Source organism: Rhynchophorus ferrugineus, unplaced genomic scaffold (genome assembly GCF_030347505.1).
Source record: "Rhynchophorus ferrugineus isolate W39M unplaced genomic scaffold, kcgeb_rfMv2 rfM8, whole genome shotgun sequence".
Classification (NCBI taxonomy): domain Eukaryota; kingdom Metazoa; phylum Arthropoda; class Insecta; order Coleoptera; family Curculionidae; genus Rhynchophorus; species Rhynchophorus ferrugineus.
In genome coordinates, this window is record NW_027472587.1 from 16,465,796 (window position 1) to 16,491,203 (window position 25,408).

Sequence of the window (25,408 nt, forward strand, 5' to 3'; positions counted from 1 at the left end):
TTAGCATTAATAATCTTTATTACCTAAATATAACAAAATATATTTTATAAAAAAACTTATAATACAAATATTTTTCAAGTATCCATATAATACTACGCTAAAAAAAGTACAAAAATGTATTCTACGCAGTCACAATATTCTCCATTAATAACATACGATGCCATAAAACAATAAACTAACGAAAGACAAAATAAAAAAAAAACATCTAAAATACTTGTCTATCAGAAAAAAATCCTAATAATACATACAATTGACTAAAAATATCCTTTCTCTGACGTTAATGCACTTGAATATAAATATATCTGTTGTGTGTTTATAAAGATTTTTTGGCAACGATTTGCATTTCTCTACATCGGTCGAATAAACATTTTTAAAACCGCTTTTCGTTATATTACAGCCTAAAATGCTGAAAAACAAATCGTCGCCAGTTCGAAACCGTTGAAATGTCAAAATTATCACAATAATACCATGACACCTGTCAGGTTAAGTGACAGTTTAACTGTCTTAGTTGACAATATCATTGAAAGACTAATGTGACAGCCGATATAACCTAATTTTTTGTCGAAACAAAGTTATTTATACACTGAAGTATTGCTGTTTTATCAAAAGTAATATACAAAAAAATAAGCTGTTTTTAGTTATATTTTCGTCCGGTATCGACCCACGTCAGTTCGTCGGAGTGATTATGCTCGAGATTGTGCAACAAAAATTAGTTTTAAAGACAGAGATATATGAGAAAGCACGACACGTGCCTAAGAAGGCCTTGTCCGGACCGATTTAACAAGAAAAGCGGCGAGGCTGAAAAAACGGAGCGCGCTCGGTCGGTTTGTTTGTACCGAAGAGTTTAAAAATGGGTCAGAGTGCGTTCATTAGAACGCTTTGAAGATCATCGTGAAATGCAATACAACTTCCTTCCTCATTTAGAATCGAGCAGGCTGTTATTGTTGTTGTTTAACCTATTATGTATCAATTTACCTTATGACAACGTCAAAATTTAGTTTTTTGGTCAAGTTGTTTTTGCTTTAACACTATATTACTTTAACAAATATTGCAGGATCGGGCATCATTACGACCAGTTTAGAGTGTTATCCAATATTATTTTAGAATCTCGAAAAATACTTTTTTTAGATAAATAAAGAAAAAAAAATAACAAATTTTTAGAGAAAAAAATAATAAAATAAATATTTTTTTAGATAAAGTCTATTAATAAAAAATAACCAGCCAAATTTTGTTATATAATAAATACACAGTATAAATGTGAGTTTTGTAAAGCGTTAGAACTTTAAACTATCTTTAGACATATGATGGCAGCCAACTTGTTTTATTTTATAGATTTCGATTGTCTTAGTGACAGATTGTTATGAAAACATCTGTAAATCACATTATAAATTTTGTAAATATATAACTTTTGAATTTTTGGATCAAAAAGTCATTAGACACCGATAAAATTCTACAAGCCGTGATATTTGTTAGGCTACGTACAAATTCACAGTCTGTACTGTATCAGGTGGTTATTTTCGCTTTTGTTAGGTGTGAGGTTCGATATCGTTACTACTCTAGAACAGTAAGGTTAAAGCAAAGATATTCTAAGTAGAGTCACATGTTTTAAAGCACAAACTAATAACATATAACCAATTAGTGGTCTAGCACAATTTTTTTCTTTGAATTAGTTTAAATAAAATCGAATATAGTTAAAGATATTTGTTAAATATTGGGTTATAGTATAGCAGGCAGGTTTTTTATTCAATTATTCACCAGAGATAGTTCTGATGGATATAGGCTGGGATTATTTTCAAAATACAAATGTCATAACGTTATTTTTTGAATAAAAAAATTCTATCACTCTAAAAAACAATGAATCGATTTAAATGCAGGCCTTTTTAATATCGCGTATCATACTGACGTATATGACAGTTTAATTGTCATATAGCTCACGCTCAACAGATTTTATTGCAAATTCTTTCAAAAATTGAAGTCGTAACAATTGAATGAGTGCGTTTTAATGTAGTTTTAAAATTACAACCGCTGGAAGACAGCTAATGTTCGTATACCGTTGCGATGATGTAATTCTAGTAAGTGATAGGTTAAATTATGATGAGAATGGTGTGTTTTGAGGTTGAGAAAGTATTAGAGATCTCTCGCGTCGTTTTATTTAATGAACGAAAACGTATTCCCTCTTGCAGATCGGGCAGTTGTTTGAGTTATTGAGACATTCTCGTAGACAGCTAGCGTGGAACATGTGCTGACATGGCGTCACCCTGGCTTTGGACATGGGGCTTAAACAAACCGCGCATATGTCGTCGCAGTTTTCGATCTCCTCGTTGGTGGCGTACCGAAACTGTCCTAGCACCGATTGTTCGGACCGTAGCCTTTTCAGCGAGTTCGCCACCATGTCTTTGGTTCGCAGGTAGACAGTGACGTAGAACGCCAAGAAGGTGAACTTAAATTGTCCGTAGAATGGTAGGAGCATCACCAGAATGAAGGCCAGCGTGATGGTGTAGTATCTCAGGAATACAGGGGCGTAGAACTGTTCCAGGGCTTCCAGGGAGTTGAGCTTCAACATGAGCAAGAACGGCAGGAATAGTTCGACGAAAACTTTCTCGGTGCACATGTAATAAGTCCACGTGACGAAGGTATACAGAGGGGTGGGGTGATAGTGTTCCAGGCCCTGCTCCAAGCCGAAGACCAGCAACATGAAGGTGACGGTTATGATGAAGGTGACCGCTTTCGTCCATTCCAACACAATTTTCGTGGCTGACATGGCCACGTGCTTCAGGTTACTGTGCTGAGTCATGTTAACCGTCACTGACCAGTCCTCCTTCTCCACCAACTCCTTGATATAACTCACGCAGTAGGCGATGACATTGTAAAACATCAACGAGTACAGTCCGGTGACTCGTTTCTTCGGACAGTTGTGTCCTCCAAGGCTGCAGAGCAGTACTCGATCGCATATAATGAAAAATACCAGCTGGAAAAAAAGAAATCACATTTAAACAACGTTTACTGGCGATCAAAGTTTATTTTCAATCCCAACCATGAATTTAACAGCGCTAATAGACTTACTTAACCCGTTTAAGACTTTTACGGTATCTATGTCAACGATATTATAATTATAATGTTTTCCTTTATGTTTTGATGCCATTTCATTGTTAGTAAATTACAAATAAGGACATATATAATAAGCGTTCTAAGTAAAACTCGAAGCCTTCAAGCTATTCAATGCCATCTCGCGTAAACAAGTGACAAAACATATTTACCTGTGTGGCTAAATTCGAGATGTTGTTCATCTTCATGAAGAGTTTCTCGCATTTATCCACCGGCGAATAGGCTCGACAGATAAAGCTCCAAGTCGGCTTCGAATACTTCTTCATTATAACTGAAAACAAGTGAAAAACAAGACATTAATTAAATGTCAAACGTAAAGTCAAGTTGACAAGTGACAAATCGTTAACGACGTAAACTACCAAATAAAAAACATCAAGCCGTCCATGATCACGCGCTGGACGCGTGCCCCGTCTCTTATTTTTCTCCTTTTCGATATAACCAGAAGCCGAGTCCACGATAAGACTCGGTATAATAGATAAAACACTTAAATGGAAAATATTTGTCGTTTTATCGGAAACTAACGACCGTATACACGGCGTTTCTACGGGGTGACATTTCGTATTAGTCATTGTTCTTGCTATGACATTTGACAACCGGAAGAAACAAAAACAAAGATAACCTGACCACGTTATATAATTGAAAATATTCTTTCGTTTTACGTAATTCGTATAAAAGATATTTTGTCGACATCATTGGTTTAAATTGATGTTATTGTTTATTATTTTCGTTTAAATGACTTTGTAGAAGGCCGAACAATAATAATAAAACTATTAATAGGCCTCGATTATCCGAAATATGTTTGTTAGTTATCTTAATTAGTAATTATTTGAAGAATTTGTATAATTAGAACGGTATATCTAATAATTACTTAAATTTATTTAAATATTTGTGGGAATTGTTATGATTAATAACAAGTTATAACATTAAAATGATAAATGTTTATCGAAACTCAATGTTTTTCCTGATTATTATGATTACTATATCCGAATTTTGACCGATTAAAAATCACTCGCAAAATCTCTTGCGAAAAATCAAGTTAATTATCGAAATCAAGTGAGCGCCGACCGTTTCGCATTGACATTTCCTTACGGATAAAAACAAATCATATCGTCATTTGATAATTAAATTTTGTTTACTTTCCGTGTTTTTTTCCCTTATCCAAATAGGAAGATAACTGACGCCTCTCGAAAAAAAAACAACTACTTCTAAATATCATTTTAAAAACATTCGAAAACGTTCGGTTGTTTTTAATCGACTTACAAAAAAGGAGGAGGTTATATGTTCGACTGTATATTTTTCATCTATGTTCACCGATTTCTCCGTCAGTTATGGACCGATTTTCAAAATTCTTTTTTTATTCGAAAGAATACACTTCCGAGGTGGTCCCATTGGAACCATGTCAGCATGTGATGGTGCAATCCGGGGAAATCGAGGAAAACCCTCAAATTTCAAAGACACGTACATAGTTTTCACAAAATATTTTATCTAAAATAGTTATATATTGTTATTGCTGAACTGATGTGATGGAAAATCAGAAGTCATTCGGTTTTCTTTTCAAGCACTAACCATATCATATGAGAAGTCGTAGAAATATTACAGACAGCTGTTTCAATGGTGTAATGATTAGAGCGTTCAGCCCACACGCGGATGTCGTGGGATCGATTCCTGGCGGGGTCCAACTAGTTCTAGTTTGGTTAGAAGATTTGTCAAATCACCTATTTCTCCTATTCCTATTTTTCCTCATACAGGCTGTACCTTTACTTAGCCTAGCCAATGTAAAACTTAATAAAACTACTGCGTTACTTACTAGGCAAATATCTAACACTAAAAAGGGAAAAATAAAATATTTTTAACAAACAGATTTAGATCATTAACACAAAAAAAACGTTTTAAAATAAAATATATACATACAAGGTTAATTGAATAGTCCTCGGGCTGACACATAGGTACTAGAATTAAATAGATATGTTTTTTAGTTAGCTCTAACCCTCAAAAGATGCGTGTATAAATTTGACAGTTGTCGGATCATTAGTTTGTGAATTATGGCAATTTGAGTGAAGCAACTTTTGTTACTGTGCAAAATGCATAAAAAGGAATTTCGCGTGTTGATAAAATATTGCTTTTTGAAGAGAAAAAATAAAGTTGAAGCAAAACCCTGGCTTGATGCTGAGTTTCCGGACGCTGTCCCAGGAAAATCAACCATCAAGGATTGGTATGCTTAGTTTAGACGTTGTGAAATAAGCACCCGAGACGGTGAACGCAGTGGACGCCCAGAAGAGGTTGTTCCCGGCGAAAACATTTAAAAAATCCACAAAATGATTTTGAATGACCGTAAATTGAAACCAAATGAGATAGCAGACACTCTAAAGATATCAACTGAACGTATACATCATGTAATTCACGAATATTTGGGTATGAGGAATCTCTGTGCAAAATGGGTGTCGCGCTAGCTCACTTTTGACCAAAAACAACGAGTTGATGATTCGGACCAGTGTTTGAAGGTGATCAAGCGTAATAAATCCGAGTTTTTGTACAATGGATGAAAAATGGTTACATTATTTCACTCCGAAGTCCAATCGACAGTCATCCGAGTGGACTGCACACGATGAATCCGTTCCAAAGGGTGGCAAAACCCAACAGTCGGCTGGCAAGATTATGGCGTCTGTATTTTGGGATGCGCATGGCAAAATTTTTATTGACTACCTTGAAAAAGGAAGGACCATCAATAGCGACTATTACATAGCATTTGAAGGACGAGATCGTTGAAAAACGGCCACATTTAAAGAAAAAGAAAGTGCTGCTTCACCAAGACAATGCACCGTGTCACAAGTCAGTCACAAGTCATAAGTCAGTTCTAATTCCTTCCTCACCCACGGTATTCTCCAGATCTGGCCCCAGCGACTATTTCCTGTTCTCAGATCTCAAAAGAATGCCCGCCGGGAAGAAATTTTCGTCGAATGAAGAGGTGATCGTCGAAACTGAAGCCTATTTTGAAGTAAAGGAGAAATCGTACTACAAAAATGGTATCGAAAAGTTGGAGGGTCGCTATAATCAGTGTATCACCCTTGAAGGGAATTATGATGAATAAAAAAACTAATTTTGCCAAGAAAATGTGTTTTACTGTGGTAGGCCGGGGACTTTTCGATTGACCTGTTAATAATCGTCATAATAACTAAAAAAAAAATAAACAAAAACCATATTTTACCTATCTACTACATGTATTCTATATTCTACTATATACACACCGTTTAGCTTAATACCTACCTGAATGTATTTATTTATTTACAACATTATTTTAATTACTACTAACTTATCAGTTTGAAATTCGCGCCAAGACTAAACAATACCAAAATAATAATATAATTTTGTGACATGTACACAAAATTACGAACAATACAAATCTAATTTGTTGCTCGTACCGACTTCCAGCTGATCAGTTGGTAGTAGTTAAAATGTTGTAAATGGATAAATAGGTTTGGCTAGGTATTAAGCTAAATTTTGTGTATATAGTAGTAAATAAGGTTTTTGATTATTTGTATTTAGTTATTACAACGATTATTATGTACATATTTTATTTTAAAACGTTTTTTTTTTTGTTAAAAATCTAATTTAAACTTTTTAGTGAGTTTCTTATTTATTGAAGTCAGTTCAATTTTGTTTGTTAAAAATATTTTTTTCCATACATCGTTCGCAATTGGTAAATAATGTTCCGCGTATCGCTTACGTAAAAACGCAGCCGGCTCAATCGCAAACAATTGAATGTGGCGTTAAATAAGGCGATTAATTTTCGAGTCGTGTTATTTTTGGGTTATCGTGGTAGCGCCTCGGCTACCACTTGACACTTAGCCTTTGGGCACCACCTTGTTTAGTTTTAACCCCCCTGAAATCTAAGAGTGTGGGTACGTAAACAAATCGGTAGCGTTATCAGTGAAAATTTATTATCGTTGGCGCCATGGCTCAATATGTTTTCGATTCGGTTGGAGCCCAGTAGCGGCCAGGCTCGAATTAGTTGTTAAAAGTATTCCTAACGACAATTCTCGATCATTAAACGTCACTCTCTGTCATTTTTGACAGACAACGTTTGACTCATTTAGGATTTGACGTTTTAAAAATAGGTTATGTTGTGATTCTCTTTCGTGACATCTTAATTTTGACGTTATTCATTCGATCAACAACTTTTTTTTATATATTTACAGCTACAGATTGAAACCGGGTTAGGTTAGGTCGAAATGTTTTTGATTATTTGCTACACATGTTACACATGTTCTATTTTGTTGACTATATGGCAATACCGCGTCAATATGTTTTCCATTACCATATTTTTTCATTATAAAAAGGCAATATTAAAAAAAATGGCTACAATGTATATTAATAACTTGTAACCTTACTGGCAAAAGGGTGTTACTGTGTCGACATGTGGCAATGGAGGAAACATGGCTTGATCATTTGACTCCGAACTCCAATCGATATTCATCCGAGTGAACTGCACACGATGGAGCCACTACAAAGCGTGGAAAAACGCAACAGTCGGCTGGGAAGGTTATGGCATCTGTATTTTGGGATGCGCATGAAATAATTTTCGTTGACTACCTTGAAAAAGGAAGGACTATCAACAGCGTCTATTAAATAGCGTTATTGGACCGTTTGAAGGATGAAACCGGCGAAAAACGGCCGCATTTGAAGAAAAAGAAAGTGCTGCTTCACCAAGACAATGCACAGTGTCACAAGTCAGTGAAAATGGTGGCAAAAATCCATGATTTGGGCTTCGGATTTCTTCCTCATCCACCGTATTCTCTAGATCTGGCCCCCAGCGACTTCTTCCTGTTCTCAGATCTCAAAAGAATGCTCGCTGGGAAGAAATTTTCATCGAAAGAAGAGGTGATCGTCGAAACTGAGACCTATTTTGAAGCAAAAGGCAAATTGTACTACAAATATCGTATCGAAAAGTTGGAGGATCGCTAAAATCAGTGTATCACCCTTGCAGGGAATTATTGGACCTATAGGACGTAAATCCAAATTATTTTTTATTAACTTTTTTGGTTCTTTATTGTTAAAATCAAAGTCACCACTTTTAAATCAAGAAAAACAGAACTGACAACTGACACATCGAAGAGAATGTCATTTATTTATAAGTAATATTAAGTTGTATCATTACAAAAAACAATAGAGAAAACATCTATGATAAGATTTCAAAATTATATTAAGACAAAAACTAGCCGCACGCCACTGTCCCACCACCTATAACGATAAACAAATAAACAATTTGTTTATTCCGTATTTTTGGATGTTATTTTTAGTGGGAGTTTTCCTTTAGAGATAACGGCGACAAAATAGGTCCAATTTGAGATCCCAAAATAGACGATTTCCTGGTACATCTTTCTTATCAGGTCGTTTCTTAACTGGTTTTTTTAAAAAAGGAACTCTAAATGAGTTCAATAACAATAACTATATTGTTTTCTTCGTTCTCCATCGGCTAGTGCGAGCGCAGATGTTCAACAATCGACACGCGCTGTATTTCGCCGGTTATATCCGGACTTCTTCTTTTTTATTTCTAAATTACTGGGCGATAGACGGCCGCGAGACGGGGAATGGGGAAAGGTGGTGTAAATATCCAATTATTTTCCAAATTTGAAGTATTTTGTTAAGCGATAAAAACAAATTGTAGCACGTTATTTATTTACCTTCTAATTATAGGTCGGTAACAACAAAGAACACAAAAGAACACTACTCAAGCACACGTGTTATTTGTTGTTGAACTAAGAAAGAGAATAATAATTTTTATTTAATTTTAACTGATGAAATCAACAGTTCGGAATAAATATTGATTTAGTAATGTTTTGTTGATATTATTTGGTCTAAAATTAAGCCTATTTTACATAATTTGATATTATCTATTTAATATTAATAGTAACAATGACAACTAGGTAGATAGTGCCATCTATTGTGATTTATTAAATATAAAGTTATGATTGCATTATTTTATGTTGTATGGTCGTACATTAGAAATGTAAATACAGTTGATCTGACATTTGAGTGCACTTTATAACCTATAAATTGTAATGTCATTTTTAGATCCAACGTGGGGCAAAATTCCCGCTACCACTTTGATTGCCTATAACTTTGCTCAAAGAAAAGATAAGTAAGTTTGGTTTTCACAAAAACTTTACTTGGCCCTCACATTTGTTTGCTTCGTTATGGTTGAAAAATTATATCGGCTAAATGGTGACCGCGGCATTTTTCATGGCATCCTGCATCCTGCAATCTGACGCTGAATTTCTTCAATTTCCTGACGAATATTGTCTTTAAGATGTTAAATCGCTTAAAAAAAGCCATAAAAAAAAGCAAAAATTCGCATTAAACTGCGCGGAGAAATGTGTAACTGGGAACCACGTCTCCGAATTGATGTTTCTGGAGACTCTGCAACACTAACGCACCAGAGCCACGTTTTCAGCGTTACAAGACGTCCGGTAAAGAACGGGGCCTGTCTGCTGTCGTATCGCACAGTCGAAAATTCGCATGTAAACGATAAATTGTGATTTAGTGAGGCACTGGACGATTAGGATACTTTTGACGCAATTTCCGTTGAGTGGCAATAATGGAACGATTATTTTCAATAAATATTGTGACTATTTCTGCTCGTTCTTGTGGCGTATATATCAATCCATAATAAAATTTGGATGTCTAAACAACACAATGGTTGAAACGAAACTGAGCTAAATGTCCCATAACCAAGATGGCGCGCAATCAAGTATATGTCGTCAATATATATGTCACTTTAAAGCCATCTATCAAGAAAATCAGAAATTTCCTTTTCCTAAGCCTTATATTACTCAATACTGCGTTTCAAGGACGATAGTTGGTTAAACGAAATTTTGTTCTATTAATAATTGGAATGTGGTTAATGAAAGTAATGATGCTGTTTTGAACTTAACTGATCCTTTAAAATTAAATACCATATAGAATATTTCGCCCCGGATAACATCGGCGCTAGCACTATCATCTCTGAGACGAATAACCAGACATATGAGTGGTCTCTACATTTCATCGACTATCTGACCTTTTCCTATCCATGTTTTCATAATAGTAGTTATTTAAACGTTTCATTAATTGATCTAAATATCGCGAAGATACCAGTGCACAACAGTACGCAGGCTATTGGTCGTTCGAAATGGAGGAAATTGAAACTATTTTTCAACAATGTCCAGTCGTACTGGTTTAAATTCCTGCAATAATAAATGGGGAGCGTTGTCAGCCGACGTCTCGTATCATTTAATGTCTTTAGATTGATTTCCGTTCATATTCAACGGGTTTGATCTGGTTTACGGTGAAGATTATACCATGAAGATGTTCTTACGTAACAGAAACTTGAATCCGCACGAGGAATTTCGATTTTAATCAATGATAACATTTGTTGCCATCTTCATAAAAAATTGAAAGTTTTATTAGATTTGTAAACATGACAAAACTGATAATCGCGAAAGATATATATGGGGCCTAGCACAACTTGGCTTCAGTCGGTCGAAATGTGTGGCTGCCGCGGCGATTATTTGTCAGAACACTCACTACTATTTTTGGAAGGAATTTGCACAAGAACTGAAAACACTGGTTGAAGAAATACTGTTTATTTCAGTGTTAAATGATACATGTGGTCGACGGCAGTATTGAAAGGATATTAGGTTAGGTAGAGGAAGTACGGTAGCGCTGTGGAATTGGTACTTATTACAAGGGGATGGAGAAAAGAAAAGAGAGCGAGACTTCGTCGTGATGGTCTTTTATAGCCTGGAACTGCATGGTACCAATCCACCGGCGTTGACAACCTTTACGTACTTGTTGGTGAAGTCGTGGTGGCCTAAAGGGTCGTGGCGGTCGCCACAATTGTCTGAGAGCATTCTCATAGTTAACCACTTTTCAACCGACTTGGAAAAAGGAGGAGGTACCAAGTTCGGCTGTATATATTTTGTTTTTAATGTACGTTCGCCGATTTCTTCGTCAGTTATGGACCGATTTTGAAAATTTTTTTTTATTCGAAAGTGTGCACTTCCGAGATGGTCACATTGGAACTAAATTAGGATCTGTTAGGGGAAGAGGGGAAATCAAGGGAAAACCTCAAATTTGAAAGGAACGTACAATATTTTCACCTATTTGTATTCATTATTTTACCTAAAATAATCTGATATTTGTATATGATGTTATTGCCCAACTGATGTGTTGAAAAATCGGAAGTAGTTCAGTGTAAAAGCCATTCAGTTTGATTTTTAAGCACTATAGGCCCTCGTAGAAATATTATAAGCAACAGCTTATACGATGTAATAGCTAAAGCGTTTAGCTCCCAAACGGATGTCGCAGGTTCGATTCCCCGCAGCGACAATAACTTTTTGTTGTTGTCCAGTGAGACATTAAAATAATATTGTGAATAGATAAATAGATTTATGTAGGTATTAAGCTAAAGTGTGCGTATATAGTAGAATGTAAAATACGTGTAGTAGATAGGTTAAATAAGGTTTTTGTTTATTTTTATTTAGTTATTACAACGATTATAATGCACATATTTTATTTTAAAACGTTTTTTTTATGTTAAAAATCTAGGTCTGATTATTTTTTTTATTTTTAATGAGTTCCTTATTTATTTTTTGAAGGCGTTTGTTAAAATTATTTTATTTTGTCAGTATTATTCATCTTCATCTTCAACTTTAGCATTGCTAATTTTTTGTATGAAAAGGCCTGGTTCATTGGATCTGGTTGTAAATTCTAGGCTTTATTATTGGTTCTCCATTTCAATTTTAACACTAACCATTTTTCTGGTAAAATCTTTTATGGCTTCCATTCGTTTGAATAACTTTAGTTTTTATAATTTTTGGTATAAACTTAACATCTTGTCGTCATCATTGGATTTTGTTGTACATTTTAGACTTTGTTCTTCATTCTGCATCTCTCCATTCAATTTCAATGGATTCTTCAATGTTCCAAAATATTCTACATAGCTAATCGTTTTTCTGTCAGCATTTTTCATGACATCAAAGTGGTTGGGCATTTTGGTATTGACAAATTCTAATACGAAATTAAGGCATGACTATTATTTATTCTCTTACACTATTAACTATTCTCCTAACAGCTTCTTGGCTGGACAACTTCAGTGTTGATAATTTTTGGTATGAACTTAAAATATGACTTTTATACACATTTTGATAATCTTCATTGGATTTTGTTATAAATTTGAGTCTTTATTCTTCATTCGATTTCAATGACATCGTTTTTCTGACACATCTTTCATGATTTCGATTTATTTTGCCAACTTTAACATTGATAATTTTGGTATAAACTTAAAACGTGGAATAAACATATATTCTGATGATTTTCATTGTATTTTGATGCTCATTTCAGGCTTTATTATTCTTTCTCCATTTCAATGGCATGTTCAATACTCCAAAACATTCTCCATAGTTCACCAATTTTCTGTCTATTAAGTATTTAAATGCCACGTTATAAAAATGTATCTTTTGAATATATTTAAGAAATAGTAGTTAGTTTTGAGTATCGTACAATATTTATAGTACTACACGGTCATTACTCAGTCGCTGAATAAGGAATATCTTCCATTTAAGTGTTTTTTGTTTCGATTTTGTGATGATTGTATAGTGATCATTGGCATTTTAGTGCTTGTTCCAAACTACATGCTCAGTTATCTCTGATAACTATTTAATTTGATCAACTACGTCAAAATAACCACTTTTAACAGTGCCTCTTTGAATTGTCCGTGAAATAGCAGTAAAAATTAACTTTCCCACAAGTTTCTGATGCTATAAAGTAAACATTTCGCAAAATTAAATAATAGTTTTAGAAAAAATATATCGTAATCTATCACTATCAACTACCAGATATTAATAGCGAAAATGCTTTCGTGCCAACCCAATGCAATGACAGTTTCGCCACCTGTCCACCTAGAAAATCCACTCGCAGAAACAACGAAATGGAGGATTCTCCTGATGGGCCAGAACCGTTGTTTTTGGTTTATCGCTCAAAGTTGTTGTTTTCTTTTAAACGAAGCGTTGCATATTGACGGCCTACTATTTTATCAAAATAACGCCTGTCGACCCTATCCCTATTAAACGTCTAAACATCGCCAGTTTGATAAGTGTGTGTCTGAAACCACGCGCCAGATTTTATTTAGCCTTTTTTAATTAAAATATGGTAATTCTGCTGTTAAAAAATACCAATCAAGTCTAAGATTGGTCGGGGGTGGTCTTCTGACTATAAAAGGTCCACGGCTGAAGTCACATCATCGCAGTTCTCTTGTGACTTCACCGATAGCACCAGTGTAAGTAGCAACAAGAGGGTAAGACCCCTGTAAGAACTATTAACAAGCCTCCATTTGATCCTCTTTGGTTTCGTTTCTTCTTTTCTTTTTTTGCTTGAATCTTTTGATTTTTAACATAATTAAAAAAATTACACCGAAGTTATTTCCTTTCTTAACTTAATATATTTGTTTTTATTATATTATATAATCAGTATTATTTGTATCAATGCTCTATAGCTTTTTATTACTTTTTTTTCACTGGCAATATATAATATCAACAATATGTATTGCTTTTGTTTAATTTTCTTCAAAAATACTAAAGAATTATTATTGCAGAATTGTTATAAACAATGTAGTTATTTATTATTGGGAATTACCATTCTTTCATCATCTTTATTTGCAAGATACACAGATTCTCTGGTAGAAGAATTAAGTAACATTTAAAGCAATTGAATTCCGAACCCATTTTTCTCGTAAACTTTATAAAAAAAATATCAACAGAGACAATGTTTGGTGAATAGGACTATTGAGTTAAGTTTTGTACTAAATTAAGAGCTTAACGGAATTAAATACCTCATACAAGCTCATATTACCACTTGTGTAAATTGGTCTGTCTTTTTTTTTCATGTAGTGTCATCAAAATTGACCCTCAGTCACAATTCAATATAAAGCTGACCTTGTTTTTGGCGTTTTGAATTAGTATTTCACAACGTTTTTTGATAGACTTGTTTTTTCCTTCTCTGTATAATCACTAGCAGGGCTAGAACTCTTTATCTTCACTATTGTATTCATACTCACGTGGGATATTCTGTCTGATACTCCTCAACCATCTCACTGGGTACTTGTAGTTCGCCGAAATAAGGAGAGGCAGTACCAGGAAGGAATAGGTGGCTACGAACCACCCTCCCAAGCTTACTAGCAGAGGTACGTGGCCCCTCGAACAGTACGGAAGCAGAAATAAAATAGACAGCAGACAAACTGTAATAAAAAGAAGAACATTGTTAATGATATAATAGTTACATACATATAGAACGAGCATTAGTTTATTGTTGTCGTTATTGTGGGGTTTTTGGGCGCGAAGAAATTGATGTTAACACCAAATCCGAATAGTATTCGCAGAATTATCTGTTAGAAATTCGTGAGACGTTGAGAGTCTGAAGAAAAAGGATCGAACAATAATATAATTACATTGAATTGGATGCTGTCTGGTTGATAAGGTCAATATTCTGTACAATATTTTATTTATACGACTTACGGATTGATAAAACCGTAATAAGCGAGACTGTTGCAAAATGACTCGGTCGTATTATTTACGTCGGATTTTTTCTATGTCAAATATGCTGAAGAGACATCGCACAAGTGGAAGGTATACTAGCAAACAGGTTTTTATAAAACGACTATTAATTTTTAAGGTTGTTTTCTTAGTTCAATGCTTGCTGAGAAATGATGACATATGCTATGAAATTTGGCGTCAATATAAACAAGCCATAATCCAGTGAAATAATATCTGGAGAACGAAGATATTGGGAAAAAATAATGTGGTCGTATCCACATAATGTTGGAATTTTGTTTACCATAACTAAATTTCCTTTAATCTTATCGCCTGGACACATACATGAATGATGATAAATAGAAGAGGGAAAAATAGAGACGATAACACGTAAAAATTCTATTTTTAGTTCACGATTCTCTAGTGTATCATATTGCGATGCTACTTTTAATTATTCCGTCATACAAATTGGAGTTTAAACAGTCCTGACAGTTAAATATTTCAAATATACTCTCTAAAATATCGTTTTTTTTTACCTTAAATCTATTAATCGTGAACCAGAACACAGAGTACAACACAATATATGATGACATATTTAAATCTTCAACACTATCTATGTTTTAATATCCATGGTTTCAAATTTAATCGTCAAAATATTTTATAAACTATTTTAAAAAATAATATATGCGTTCTGTATTTCAAGAAAACAGAAGGCATAGTTTAAAAAGTCTTGAGAGTTATATATTGCAAATATATTCGCTAAAATATCGTTTTTTTTTACGTTAAATCTATTAATCGTGAACCAGAACACAGAGTACAACACAATATATGATGACATATTTAAATCTTCAACACTATCTATGTTTTAATATCCATGGTTTCAAATTTAATCGTCAAAATATTTTATAAACTATTTTAAAAAATAATATATGCGTTCTATATTTCAAGAAAACAGAAGGCATAGTTTAAAAAGTCTTGAGAGTTATATATTGCAAATATATTCGCTAAAATATCGTTTTTTTACGTTAAATCTATTAATCGTGAACCAGAACACACAGTACAACACAATATATGATGACATATTTAAATCTTCAACACTATCTATGTTTTAATATCCATGGTTTCAAATTTAATCGTCAAAATATTTTATAAACTATTTTAAAAAATAATATATGCGTTCTATATTTCAAGAAACAGAAGGCACAGTTTAAAAAGTCTTGAGAGTTATATATTGTAAATATATTCGCTAAAATATCGTTTTTTTTTACATTAAATCTATTAATCGTGAACCAGAACATAGAGTACAACACAAAATATGATGACATATTTAAATCTTCAACACTATCTATGTTTTATTATCCATGGTTTCAAATTTAATCGTCAAAATATTTTATAAACTATTTAAAAAAATAATATATGCGTTCTGTATTTCAAGAAAACAGAAGACATAGTTTAAAAAGTCTTGAGAGTTATATATTGCAAATATATTCGCTAAAATATCGTTCTTTTTACGTTATATCTGTTAATCAGGAACCAGAACAAGAATTTTGTTAATTTTTATCATTAATATATTTGTTGACCATAACAAAAACCAAGAAAGTCTTTAAAATTTTAATATGATGATATATTTAAAAACCCAACACTATCTGTGTTTTAGTATCAATTTTAATCACCAAAATATTTTATAAACTATTCAAAAAAATAATATTTGCGTTCCGTGTTTCAAAATAGTAGAGAAAAACCATTCGATCATATCCTAGAAGCTTGATTCAAACAATTCGAAATAATAGTCCTAATCCAGAGCAATTTACTATGAATTGTTATAGAAATTTCAACGTTGAGGATCAGTCTAGTCGGTTGGAAGTTTCGTTATAAGCGATAAGCAGTCGTCTGTTTAGAAATTCTTTCAATTAACATTAATGCATTGTACATTGAAATCATACGGTCGCTTTGCACTTGAGTCTATAGTTTTCGCTATTAGCTTAACTAAAAATAGAGCTAATAGAGCCTGTCGACGAAAACGTTTAGGGAATTGGGCCGATTTAGTAGGTTGAGAATGAATCGGTTGTCTGTAACGTCGGCTAGGAATTCTTAGGCGAACTGTTTAAATAAAATAAATAATAATCTCATCAAAGTTAACAGATTTTCCGTTCTGTCTGTGATTGTCTTGCGAAATTGAAGACTTCTTACTTTTTTATCTGCGAATTCCTTTCCACAATTTTCCATTATCACACTTTATCTCCTGTTGCTCTTGAAGATAGTCCATTGTACTTTTCTAGTAGTTATTTTTTTATCTGTAGATTTCTTTTCGCAGTGTTCCATTGACAGTTTTCATGATGATGATGTTTCATCATGATGTTCTTTCTATCATTATCCATTAATACGTTTTATATTCGATGCTATTCGAGTTAATCCATTGTACGTTCCTAATCCTTACTTTCTTTATCTATGAATTTCTTTCTATAATTGTACGTTGGCAGCTTTTATCTGTCGTTGCTCTTCAAGATAATCCATTGTACTTATCTAGTAGTTACTTTTTTATCTATGAATTTCTTTCCATAGTTTTCCATGAACAGTTTTTATGTTCGATGATCTCCAAGGTAATCCTTTATAATTTTTTAATTGTTACTTCTCTTCTTCGTCTCTTCTTCATTGGCAACTTTTATTTCTTGTTGCATTGTATTTTTCTAATCGTAACTTCTCAATCTCTGAATTTATTTTCATAATTATTCAATGACAGTTTTTATCTCTGTATGTTCGTCAACATAATCCATTATACATTTCCAAATGTTAATGCTCTTCGGTGTGGAGTGGAGTATGGAGGAGGGGGATATTATTTGGTAACTTTCGTTTTTAGATTAATCAAAGAGTTTACTGTTAGTGGTATCATAATGAATACTTCTGAAACCTCAAAATTAACTACTACATGTTTGTATCAACGTAATATGTTCACATTAAACTTCCAAAATTACTTTTATTTCCTCACAAAGAACGAGATAACTAAAAAAATTAATTATTCCTACAGAAACAAAGACAAACGGAAACCAAAGCAACCTTGATTGCTTTAACAATGAGAAAAACCACACTCAACGCCGATCCTTACCGGTTTCTGCGATTTTCTCGTCTCTGTCCTTCTCGTCCAGCTTCGGCAGGGTGTGGAGGCTCCTCAGCCGACCCCTCACCCTCGTTATCATCCCCATTATGCGTCTCCGAAATGGAAAATTCGTCGGGATACCCGCGGGAAAACCCGAAATGCTTTGTCTGTTTCGGAGTGCGAATGTGTTGACCGGGCGCAGCCTACTGCGAATCGCCAGTTTTCATTCATTGGATGATTTTCGGCATTCACCCCTCCACCGATGTACGGTGTTTTTGTTTTTTTTTCGTATTATTTTGTTTCCCGAGAAAACTATACAGAGTGTGGCCGCGCTCGTTTGTTTTTTTTTGTTGCGTGCATACGCATACTCGTTCCGACGCCATGGAATTTCATCCAGTTCACACTCAGAACATATTTTTAGACTCGGATGTTGGTTAATGAGTCGCCAATACTATTTATGGATTAACTTTTGATTCGAATCTTTCCCGAATATGTTGATGTTCGTGATTCGATGTTTTGTCGAATTCGTGGAACTTCATCACTAATAATCGGTCAGCGTTGTTCCCTGTTCAATAAATGAGGGTTCAGCGTTATGTTCGTGAGTCTGCCTGTATTTTTTTATAAACGTCAGATGCGGAAACGTTGATGACTGAATCTGGAACCGAAAATCATCGAGCATCTCGGCCGGCTTGTGGAAAATGGGTTATAAAAACAATAACCTCATCGTCCGGTGACGTCTCGATCGTGCAGGATGAAGACACATTATGTTAGAAAGTGTTTTGCACTCTGACCGTACGCCGCGCGGTCTATTTTTACGGATTGATCACTTTTATTACATGTTTTTTGAATGTTTGTTTGTTATTTTCGAGATAGACGCGTTATTTTTGGTGCGCGGTGTTATTAACGATCAATGACAACTTTCCAACAAAATGTTTACATGTACTATTGCGATTTCTGATATTGTGGAACTTTTAAATACGTTAGATATTCAACAGAGAGGACTTTCACACCTCTGTGATTGGTCACATCTTGTTTCACGCGTCATTTTCTAGACAAAAGACGTGGATTATCTGCCGTTGGTTCAAATTTTGTCGATATCATTTAAAAACTGTCGACCAGATTGATACGTCTGCCGTTAAGATGCCATTGGTAATGATCTAGAAAACTTTCGCTGCTTTCATCCCATAAACTGGGTTCCAAACCAGAAGCTCATGATCGTAATGAACGATAATGACGATTTTTGATTGATACACTGGATCTAGTGGTTCTCTAGACCTTGGGTAACCGTATCAAAGTACCCCAAGACGTCGTAATTCTTGACGAGCCATCAAAGAAGAGTAATTCGGACTGTTTTCATTCAACTACCAGTAATAATATATTTGTTTGTTCAGCGTAAAGTTAAAAATCAATAATTGAACCAAGTGAAATTAGCTCATGATACATACATTCAGTATCACCTTTTTAGCTTACATAGTCATTAGTCGTTGCCCAGTGACTTACAATTTGTGTTTACAATATCTTAAATCCAAGTATATACCATATCTAGGAGGACCCATCGTTCCTAACTGACCCTCTAACATAGTAATGTTTATGTATTAACACTGCTTTTTTCTATTAAATGCACCTAACTATACTACACTACACAAGAACAAATGGTTTCATCTTTTTGAGTGTGTGTCCTATTCTGGTGCTATCCAAGTTACAGCACTTCGATTTCGCACAACGAAACGTATTGATAATTGTGGTTTTATTTCAATTAATGAATACATTTTCCTGTATTTCAACTCTAGTTGTTTCCTTTTCTATTTAATTGTGTTTCCAGAGCTATTTGTAACTAACGCCATCTGTCGGTGAAAGGCCACGAACTGTTTACGAACAGTTTCAACCCTATGGTGGGTTTGAAGGTTTATCAATGAAAAACTGTTGGAGTATTTACTATCAAAACCAAACGACTTGTCATTGAACGAACGAAAACAACTGAATACCGCCAGTATCTCCTCTCCTAACCTTTCGTAATGTTTTCGTCAAAACACAACAGTCCGTACTTCCAGGGTATCACGCTCAGTTACGTCCGTATGCGAAAAAATCTCGACTGTTGATACTATTTGGGTTAAATACGACCCGTCACATTCATCAAATGGCGAGCAGGTTGTTTACGATGATATTCCAAGGAAAGAAAATCGACGATAAGACTCGGACTATCGCGCAGGTCAAAGCAACAAGAACTCTTCGCCCACGCATTTCGCAGAAAGAAATTAAGCAATGACATAATGCAGTCATAATTTTATTTTTAGTTTGCATAATTATCGCGCAGCAGACGTACATATTTTAATTGCATTTTTGCACCAGATATACCCGATCACAAAATGTAATCCACTTCATTTTATTAAAATATACGTTAATTTTCTTTCAGTATTATTTAAAATGCTTTAAATCACTCGTAAAATATCGAAATGATTAACGATTCCTTAATATCTGACGCGAGAACGACGAACTGTCACTGTCACAAAATTGATATCTTTCATAAAAACCTCGTCTGTCGTATTGTCATATGCATGTTAATAGACGCTATCTTGATATTGGAGATTATAATAACGTATGTCGCATAAACGAAGGTCTGTCACTGTCATAAATGACGTCTGTCATAGAAACGTCTTCTGTCATGATACTTATGTGTATTATTATATCTGTCACTGTCATATATCTGACGTCTGTCGTAGCAACGTCGAAGTCACGTTTGTCTTACTAGTGTCAAAATTAACGTCATTATTCCAACGCCTTCTCGATATTTAGACACTGTGTTCATCGAAAACGCGTGTATTACATTGTATTGAGATTTTTTGTACTCTGACCCACTTTGTTGACAAGACGGAGGAGAAGAATGTGGTTATCCGAGCCGTTATCACTGAAAAATCACTCTAATTATTCGCTCGCATGTATGAATCGACGCAGAGCGAAAATAATAAATCTGACAAATTAATGAATGATTATATCCGAGCGATCGTGTATTGAAATTTCCGCTGTGACCCGTAAACCGATGTTTTTATACACATCTGACTGGTAGCTCGGTTATTTTGTAACAATCTATGTACGTATAAATAAAAATCAGTCCGTTTGTGGTATATAGCATGGAAAACATGCGTGTCTCCTTCACTCATAAACAACCAAAGTTCGGAATGTTCGTGCTAGAGTTTTCATTGAACGAAACAACGATCGCAGATGGATAGAAAAATAGGATCGATCGAGGCGGTTGTGCCCGGCGCTCGATTGTTTGAAGATCAAAGGTTTTCCTTTCGTTATTCTTTTGTTTACGAGTAAATATCGAGACGGTCTGATTAGTGAGCCGGACAAACATTGTTCTCGTGTCGCCTGTATTTAGACAGCACTCGTATAAGTGGAAAATTATTTTTTTCCTTCATTATCAATCTTTGAGTTCACCGAAAAGGTTCCCGCATCGTCTGAACTGTCGGACAACGATGTGGCGAAGAACTTTTTAGAGTATTCGTCACGGATTAACTTAATTTTATTTGTATTTTCTCGTTTTCATTTCCAAGAACGATATGGCGACGCTGATTAACAAAGTAGGCTTTGTTTCTTTCATTTCAATATGTTTTCTATCAACTGTCGGTGTGTTATGTACACAGCTTGCTATGTTTCTTCAGTAAAAAAGTTCCATACTCTCATTTTAATATTCGGTATTCTGCTATCGATATTTAAAAAAAAATGTTGGAAAATAACGATCAACAAAATATCGATACTTCTTTATAATAATATCGATATTAATTTATAGCAGCCATAGTTTTCGAGGCAAAAGTTTTTAAGTTGTTTTTGTTTTAAAAGATGTTTGATACTTTACCTCAAAAACTTTAAGTACTACTTCCGATTCTATTTTAAGAAGGGATTTTAAAGAAATATATTAAAAAAAAATTAAGTTCAATACTTTACTATCGATAATTTTTAATATCGATATTTTCTCGGCTAACCTCAGATGGTTCTCTGGAAGCATCTAGCGATGGCACGAAGAAAACATCCAATAGAGCGCCGATTGCGAAGCCGTAAATAATCCGTTTTACTGCCGGCTCGACGACCGAAAAAATCGTCTTGTATGCGTGGGTTCTTCTCGTCTTTTTCGAAACCCTTTCGGTCGTAAACGGCACGAAAGCGCATTAGGCAAATGTCAATGATTAGAAAACAATAACCCGTCGATATTTTGCGAGAGGCCGCTGCGATCGTAAAAACGGCATTGCTCGTAAAGACGTACGCTGATAAGTCGGGTTATTAGTACCTGTCGGGGACTTTAATTTACAATGACGACCCGTTCTCATTGTTACTCCTGCACAGGTAAAAGGTTCGCGAATATTTGCATTACTCTCGAACAATGGCAGAAAGTCTCCGTTGTTATTTTAGCACCTAGGTCCTCAATGGTCCAAGGATTAAACTCATGTTCCATGAAAAAAAACTCAACAAATCGACAGATGACTATTCCATTATTAATGTTTTTGTATAAATATGTGTTTCGTTTACTTCTAACTTATGCATATTTTTAACCAAATAGTTGAACCATCCAAGTGATTTCAACACTTCTTTGGCTGCTTTTGGTAATGTCCTCATTGCAATAATCTCGTTGCAATACTGTAGAATCACCTGCCGAATCATGCATTTGAGAGTATGTTATTCTTGACGTTTTTAGTAAATCCTCAGTTCAATTTGATCATTTTACACCAACTTGGTTTTACCAGATACAGAGCATGGTTTTGCGACCAAATAGATGCGACTTTGCACATTTTGTTCACTTAGATCTTTCGAAATAAATCCTTTTTCATCACCTGATGCTATCTGATGCGGAGATGACTCCATTCGTGCCTTTAAAACAGCATTCCGTTGACGATTTCCATCTTTTCCCATCTTCTTATCAAACAGGTCAATTGAAAACTCCCCTTCCTACCATAATAAAACACATTTTCTTGGCAAAATTAGTTTTTTTTTATTCAACATAATTCCCTTCAAGGGTGATACACTGATTATAGCGACCCTCCAACTTTTCGATACCATTTTTGTAGTACGATTTGTCCTTTGCTTCAAATTAGGCCCCAGTTCCAGCGATCACCTCTTCCTTCGACGAAAATTTCTTCCCAGCGGGCATTCTTTTGAGATCTGAGAACAGCAAATAGTCGCTGGAGGCCAGATCTGGAGAGTACGGTGGATGAGGAAGCAATTCGAAGCCCAATTTATGGATTTTTGACACGGTGCATTGTCTTGGTGAAGCAGCACTTTCTTTTTTTTTAAAATGCGGCCGTTTTCCAGCGATTTCGTCCTTTAAACGGTCCATTAACGATATGTAATACTTGCTGTTGATGCTCCTTCCTTTTTCAAGATAGTCAATGAAAATTATTCCATGCGCATCCAAAAATACAGACGCCATAACCTTGCCAGCCGACTGTTGCGTTTCCCCACGCTTTGGAGCGTGTTCATCGTGTGCAGTCCACTCAGATGACTGTCGATTAGACTTCGGAGTGAAATGATGGATCCCTGTTTCATAATGTTTTCGTCGGTAACAACCTCTTTTGAACGTCCACTGCGTTCACCGTCTTCGGTGCTTATTTCACCACGTCTAAACTCAGCATATCAATCTTTGATGGTTGATTTTTCTGGGACAGTGTCCGGAAACTGGGCATAAAGCCAAGTTTTTGCTTCAACTGTATTTTTTCTCATCAAAAAGTATTATTTTATCAATACGCGAAATTTCTTTTCATCTATTTTCTTCACAATAACAAAAGTTGCTTCACTCAAAATGCTATAATTCACAAACTAATGATCCGACTAAAACTAAAAAACATATGGATTTAATCCTAGTAGCGCCATCTATGGGGCTTTTCAATTGACCTGTTATATAACAAAACAATGTTATGTTTTACACACTTATTTCTAGTAAAATCTGTTATATAATCCGAAAATTAATTACCGACACGCCTAGTATATTTCAAGCAATTTAACCCCGATTTATATATGGTTTATTTTTAAAAAAATTAAACTTATCATCATGTAAATGGAGGCTTTATCGGTCCAATTCTAACTAATTATCAACATTATGAAACTCAGTTCTTGTGAAATTATTCTAAAATATTAACCCTTAGTAGTTAAGATTGAAATTCCTTCCTTCCTAAATTCCTGAAGAAACCTAACTATAATGCATTGAATCCAATTTTGTTGTTTTTTTTTTCTCAAAAAGTATTTATTCCTGTCGATTTTCGTGTGTGTCATTAAAATGACTGATACACCATTATCGTTCGCTTTTAATTCACTTGTTTTCTTTCATTAGTATGGTAAACACTTTCCAAGGAGATCTATTCGTTTTTTTGTGTTTTTAACGAGTAAGTTTCGAGCTTTTAACGGTCGGTGAAATATTTCCGTTGTTTGTTAATACGATATTTAAAACAGTTATCGTCTATGTTTGATACATTTAGCGCTAAAAGGCTACATTAGCCGAACCAGAGCGTTTTAGATCGAAATCTAGTGGCATCTAGAACAAAGTTTATTGGATTTTAACGATTCTCATCTCGTCGCTAATTGTTCGATGCTGATCGATCGACTTTTTCCGATGAAATGAAGACCGGCGACCGTGGGGTTGACGACGAGGACGCGGTTCTGGGAAAAGACGGGAAAATAAAGCGAACCCGGGCTGCCGGGAGTCGACCAGCGATGCCTACCGTCGGTCGACTTGTGGTGGTGGTAGCCAGATAAGAACTGATTCTTCTTATTAATTGTGTTAGTGTTCGTTGCGTCGAGAGTACTGTCGTGAGGTCGTTCTTGGCGCGTGGTTTCGGTGCGTCTATCGCAAAACAAATATAGATGTGTGCAATAATCACCAGAACCGATAGGGTCATACGGCTTCACCTGTGGACCTTCTCCATTAGGTATTTAAAAAGCCGATCTCTGGCACATCAGGTAAAACATTATCTCACCCATCTCAATCAGTCTCTCTCGCTAAAAAAAAAAATCAGAAAGAGTCACGCGATAATAAATCCGGTCCGTAAAACGGGCTTTCAATTATCTTTTAGTCCATATTCAACTAGACAATTTTTTCGATAATTCTCATGGATTAATATATCCTCACATCATTTACTTTCACGAATCAGTCGCATGACAGTAAATCCGGCTGGTAAAGTGGATTTTCGTTAGTTTTTTTCTCAGTTCTCCGTATTCGATTCAATTTTCTGGAATCAGTTAACGAATTATTTCGAAACCGTTAATCACGTTTTTTTTTTTTAATTAATTCAATAAAATCATTCACATCAATTAAATGATGGTATAACGCATCGGAGTCTTTTTAGTAAATGTTTTAATACATTTTTGGCGTGTGCTAGAGATGGAGATTATCGTCATTAACAATTTGTTGAATAGGAAATACGTTGTATTATTTTGGTTTGAGTCATTCACAGATAATCAAGTGTATTTTTTCGCCTCTTTTGAACTAAACATTATTTTTCTCGATTGTTTTCACGGATCAATCGCATGACAGTAAATCCGACTGGTAGAACAGATTGTTGTTATTTGTTTATCCTAAAAAACAATAAGTAAAGCCAGTCTATGGTGGATGTAACATCTTTTTATAGAAATTAAAACGAGGTTTAATGTTTTTTGATCA

General features: G+C 34.7%; 2 protein-coding genes across 5 annotated transcripts in view; one reads left to right on the top strand and one right to left on the bottom strand.

The window, feature by feature from the left end:
* Positions 1-18,527, bottom strand: LOC143201283 (uncharacterized). Its single transcript, XM_076412243.1, has 4 exons — positions 17,773-18,527; positions 14,198-14,377; positions 3,258-3,376; positions 1-2,968 (listed from the first exon to the last, which is right to left on the bottom strand). Exons 1-4 carry the CDS (start codon positions 17,867-17,869, stop codon positions 2,153-2,155), a joined length of 1,212 nt encoding a protein of 403 aa, XP_076268358.1. The 5' UTR covers positions 17,870-18,527; the 3' UTR covers positions 1-2,152.
* The window catches only part of LOC143201297 (neuroparsin-A), a 14,921-nt gene continuing 2,896 nt past the window's right edge, over positions 13,384-25,408 (top strand). Inside the window, exon 1 of one of the 4 annotated variants that reach the window (XM_076412267.1) lies at positions 13,384-13,420. The gene's annotated coding sequence lies outside the window, so the exon portion shown is untranslated. Of the gene's footprint in view, positions 13,439-24,558; positions 24,709-25,408 lie in introns of those variants that run through there. The other 3 variants (XM_076412270.1, XM_076412271.1, XM_076412269.1) reach the window with 3 other exon arrangements.

Excerpts from the sequence above, each read along its gene's own strand:
- LOC143201283 (XM_076412243.1), bottom strand. The coding sequence starts at position 17,869 with ATGGGGATGATAACGAGGGTGAGGGGTCGGCTGAGGAGCCTCCACACC. Across the intron at positions 14,378-17,772 it reads CGAGAAAATCGCAGAAACCG|TTTGTCTGCTGTCTATTTTA; the intron begins GTAAGGATCGGC and ends TTTTTATTACAG. Across the intron at positions 3,377-14,197 it reads TATCAGACAGAATATCCCAC|TTATAATGAAGAAGTATTCG; the intron begins GTGAGTATGAAT and ends ACTTGTTTTCAG.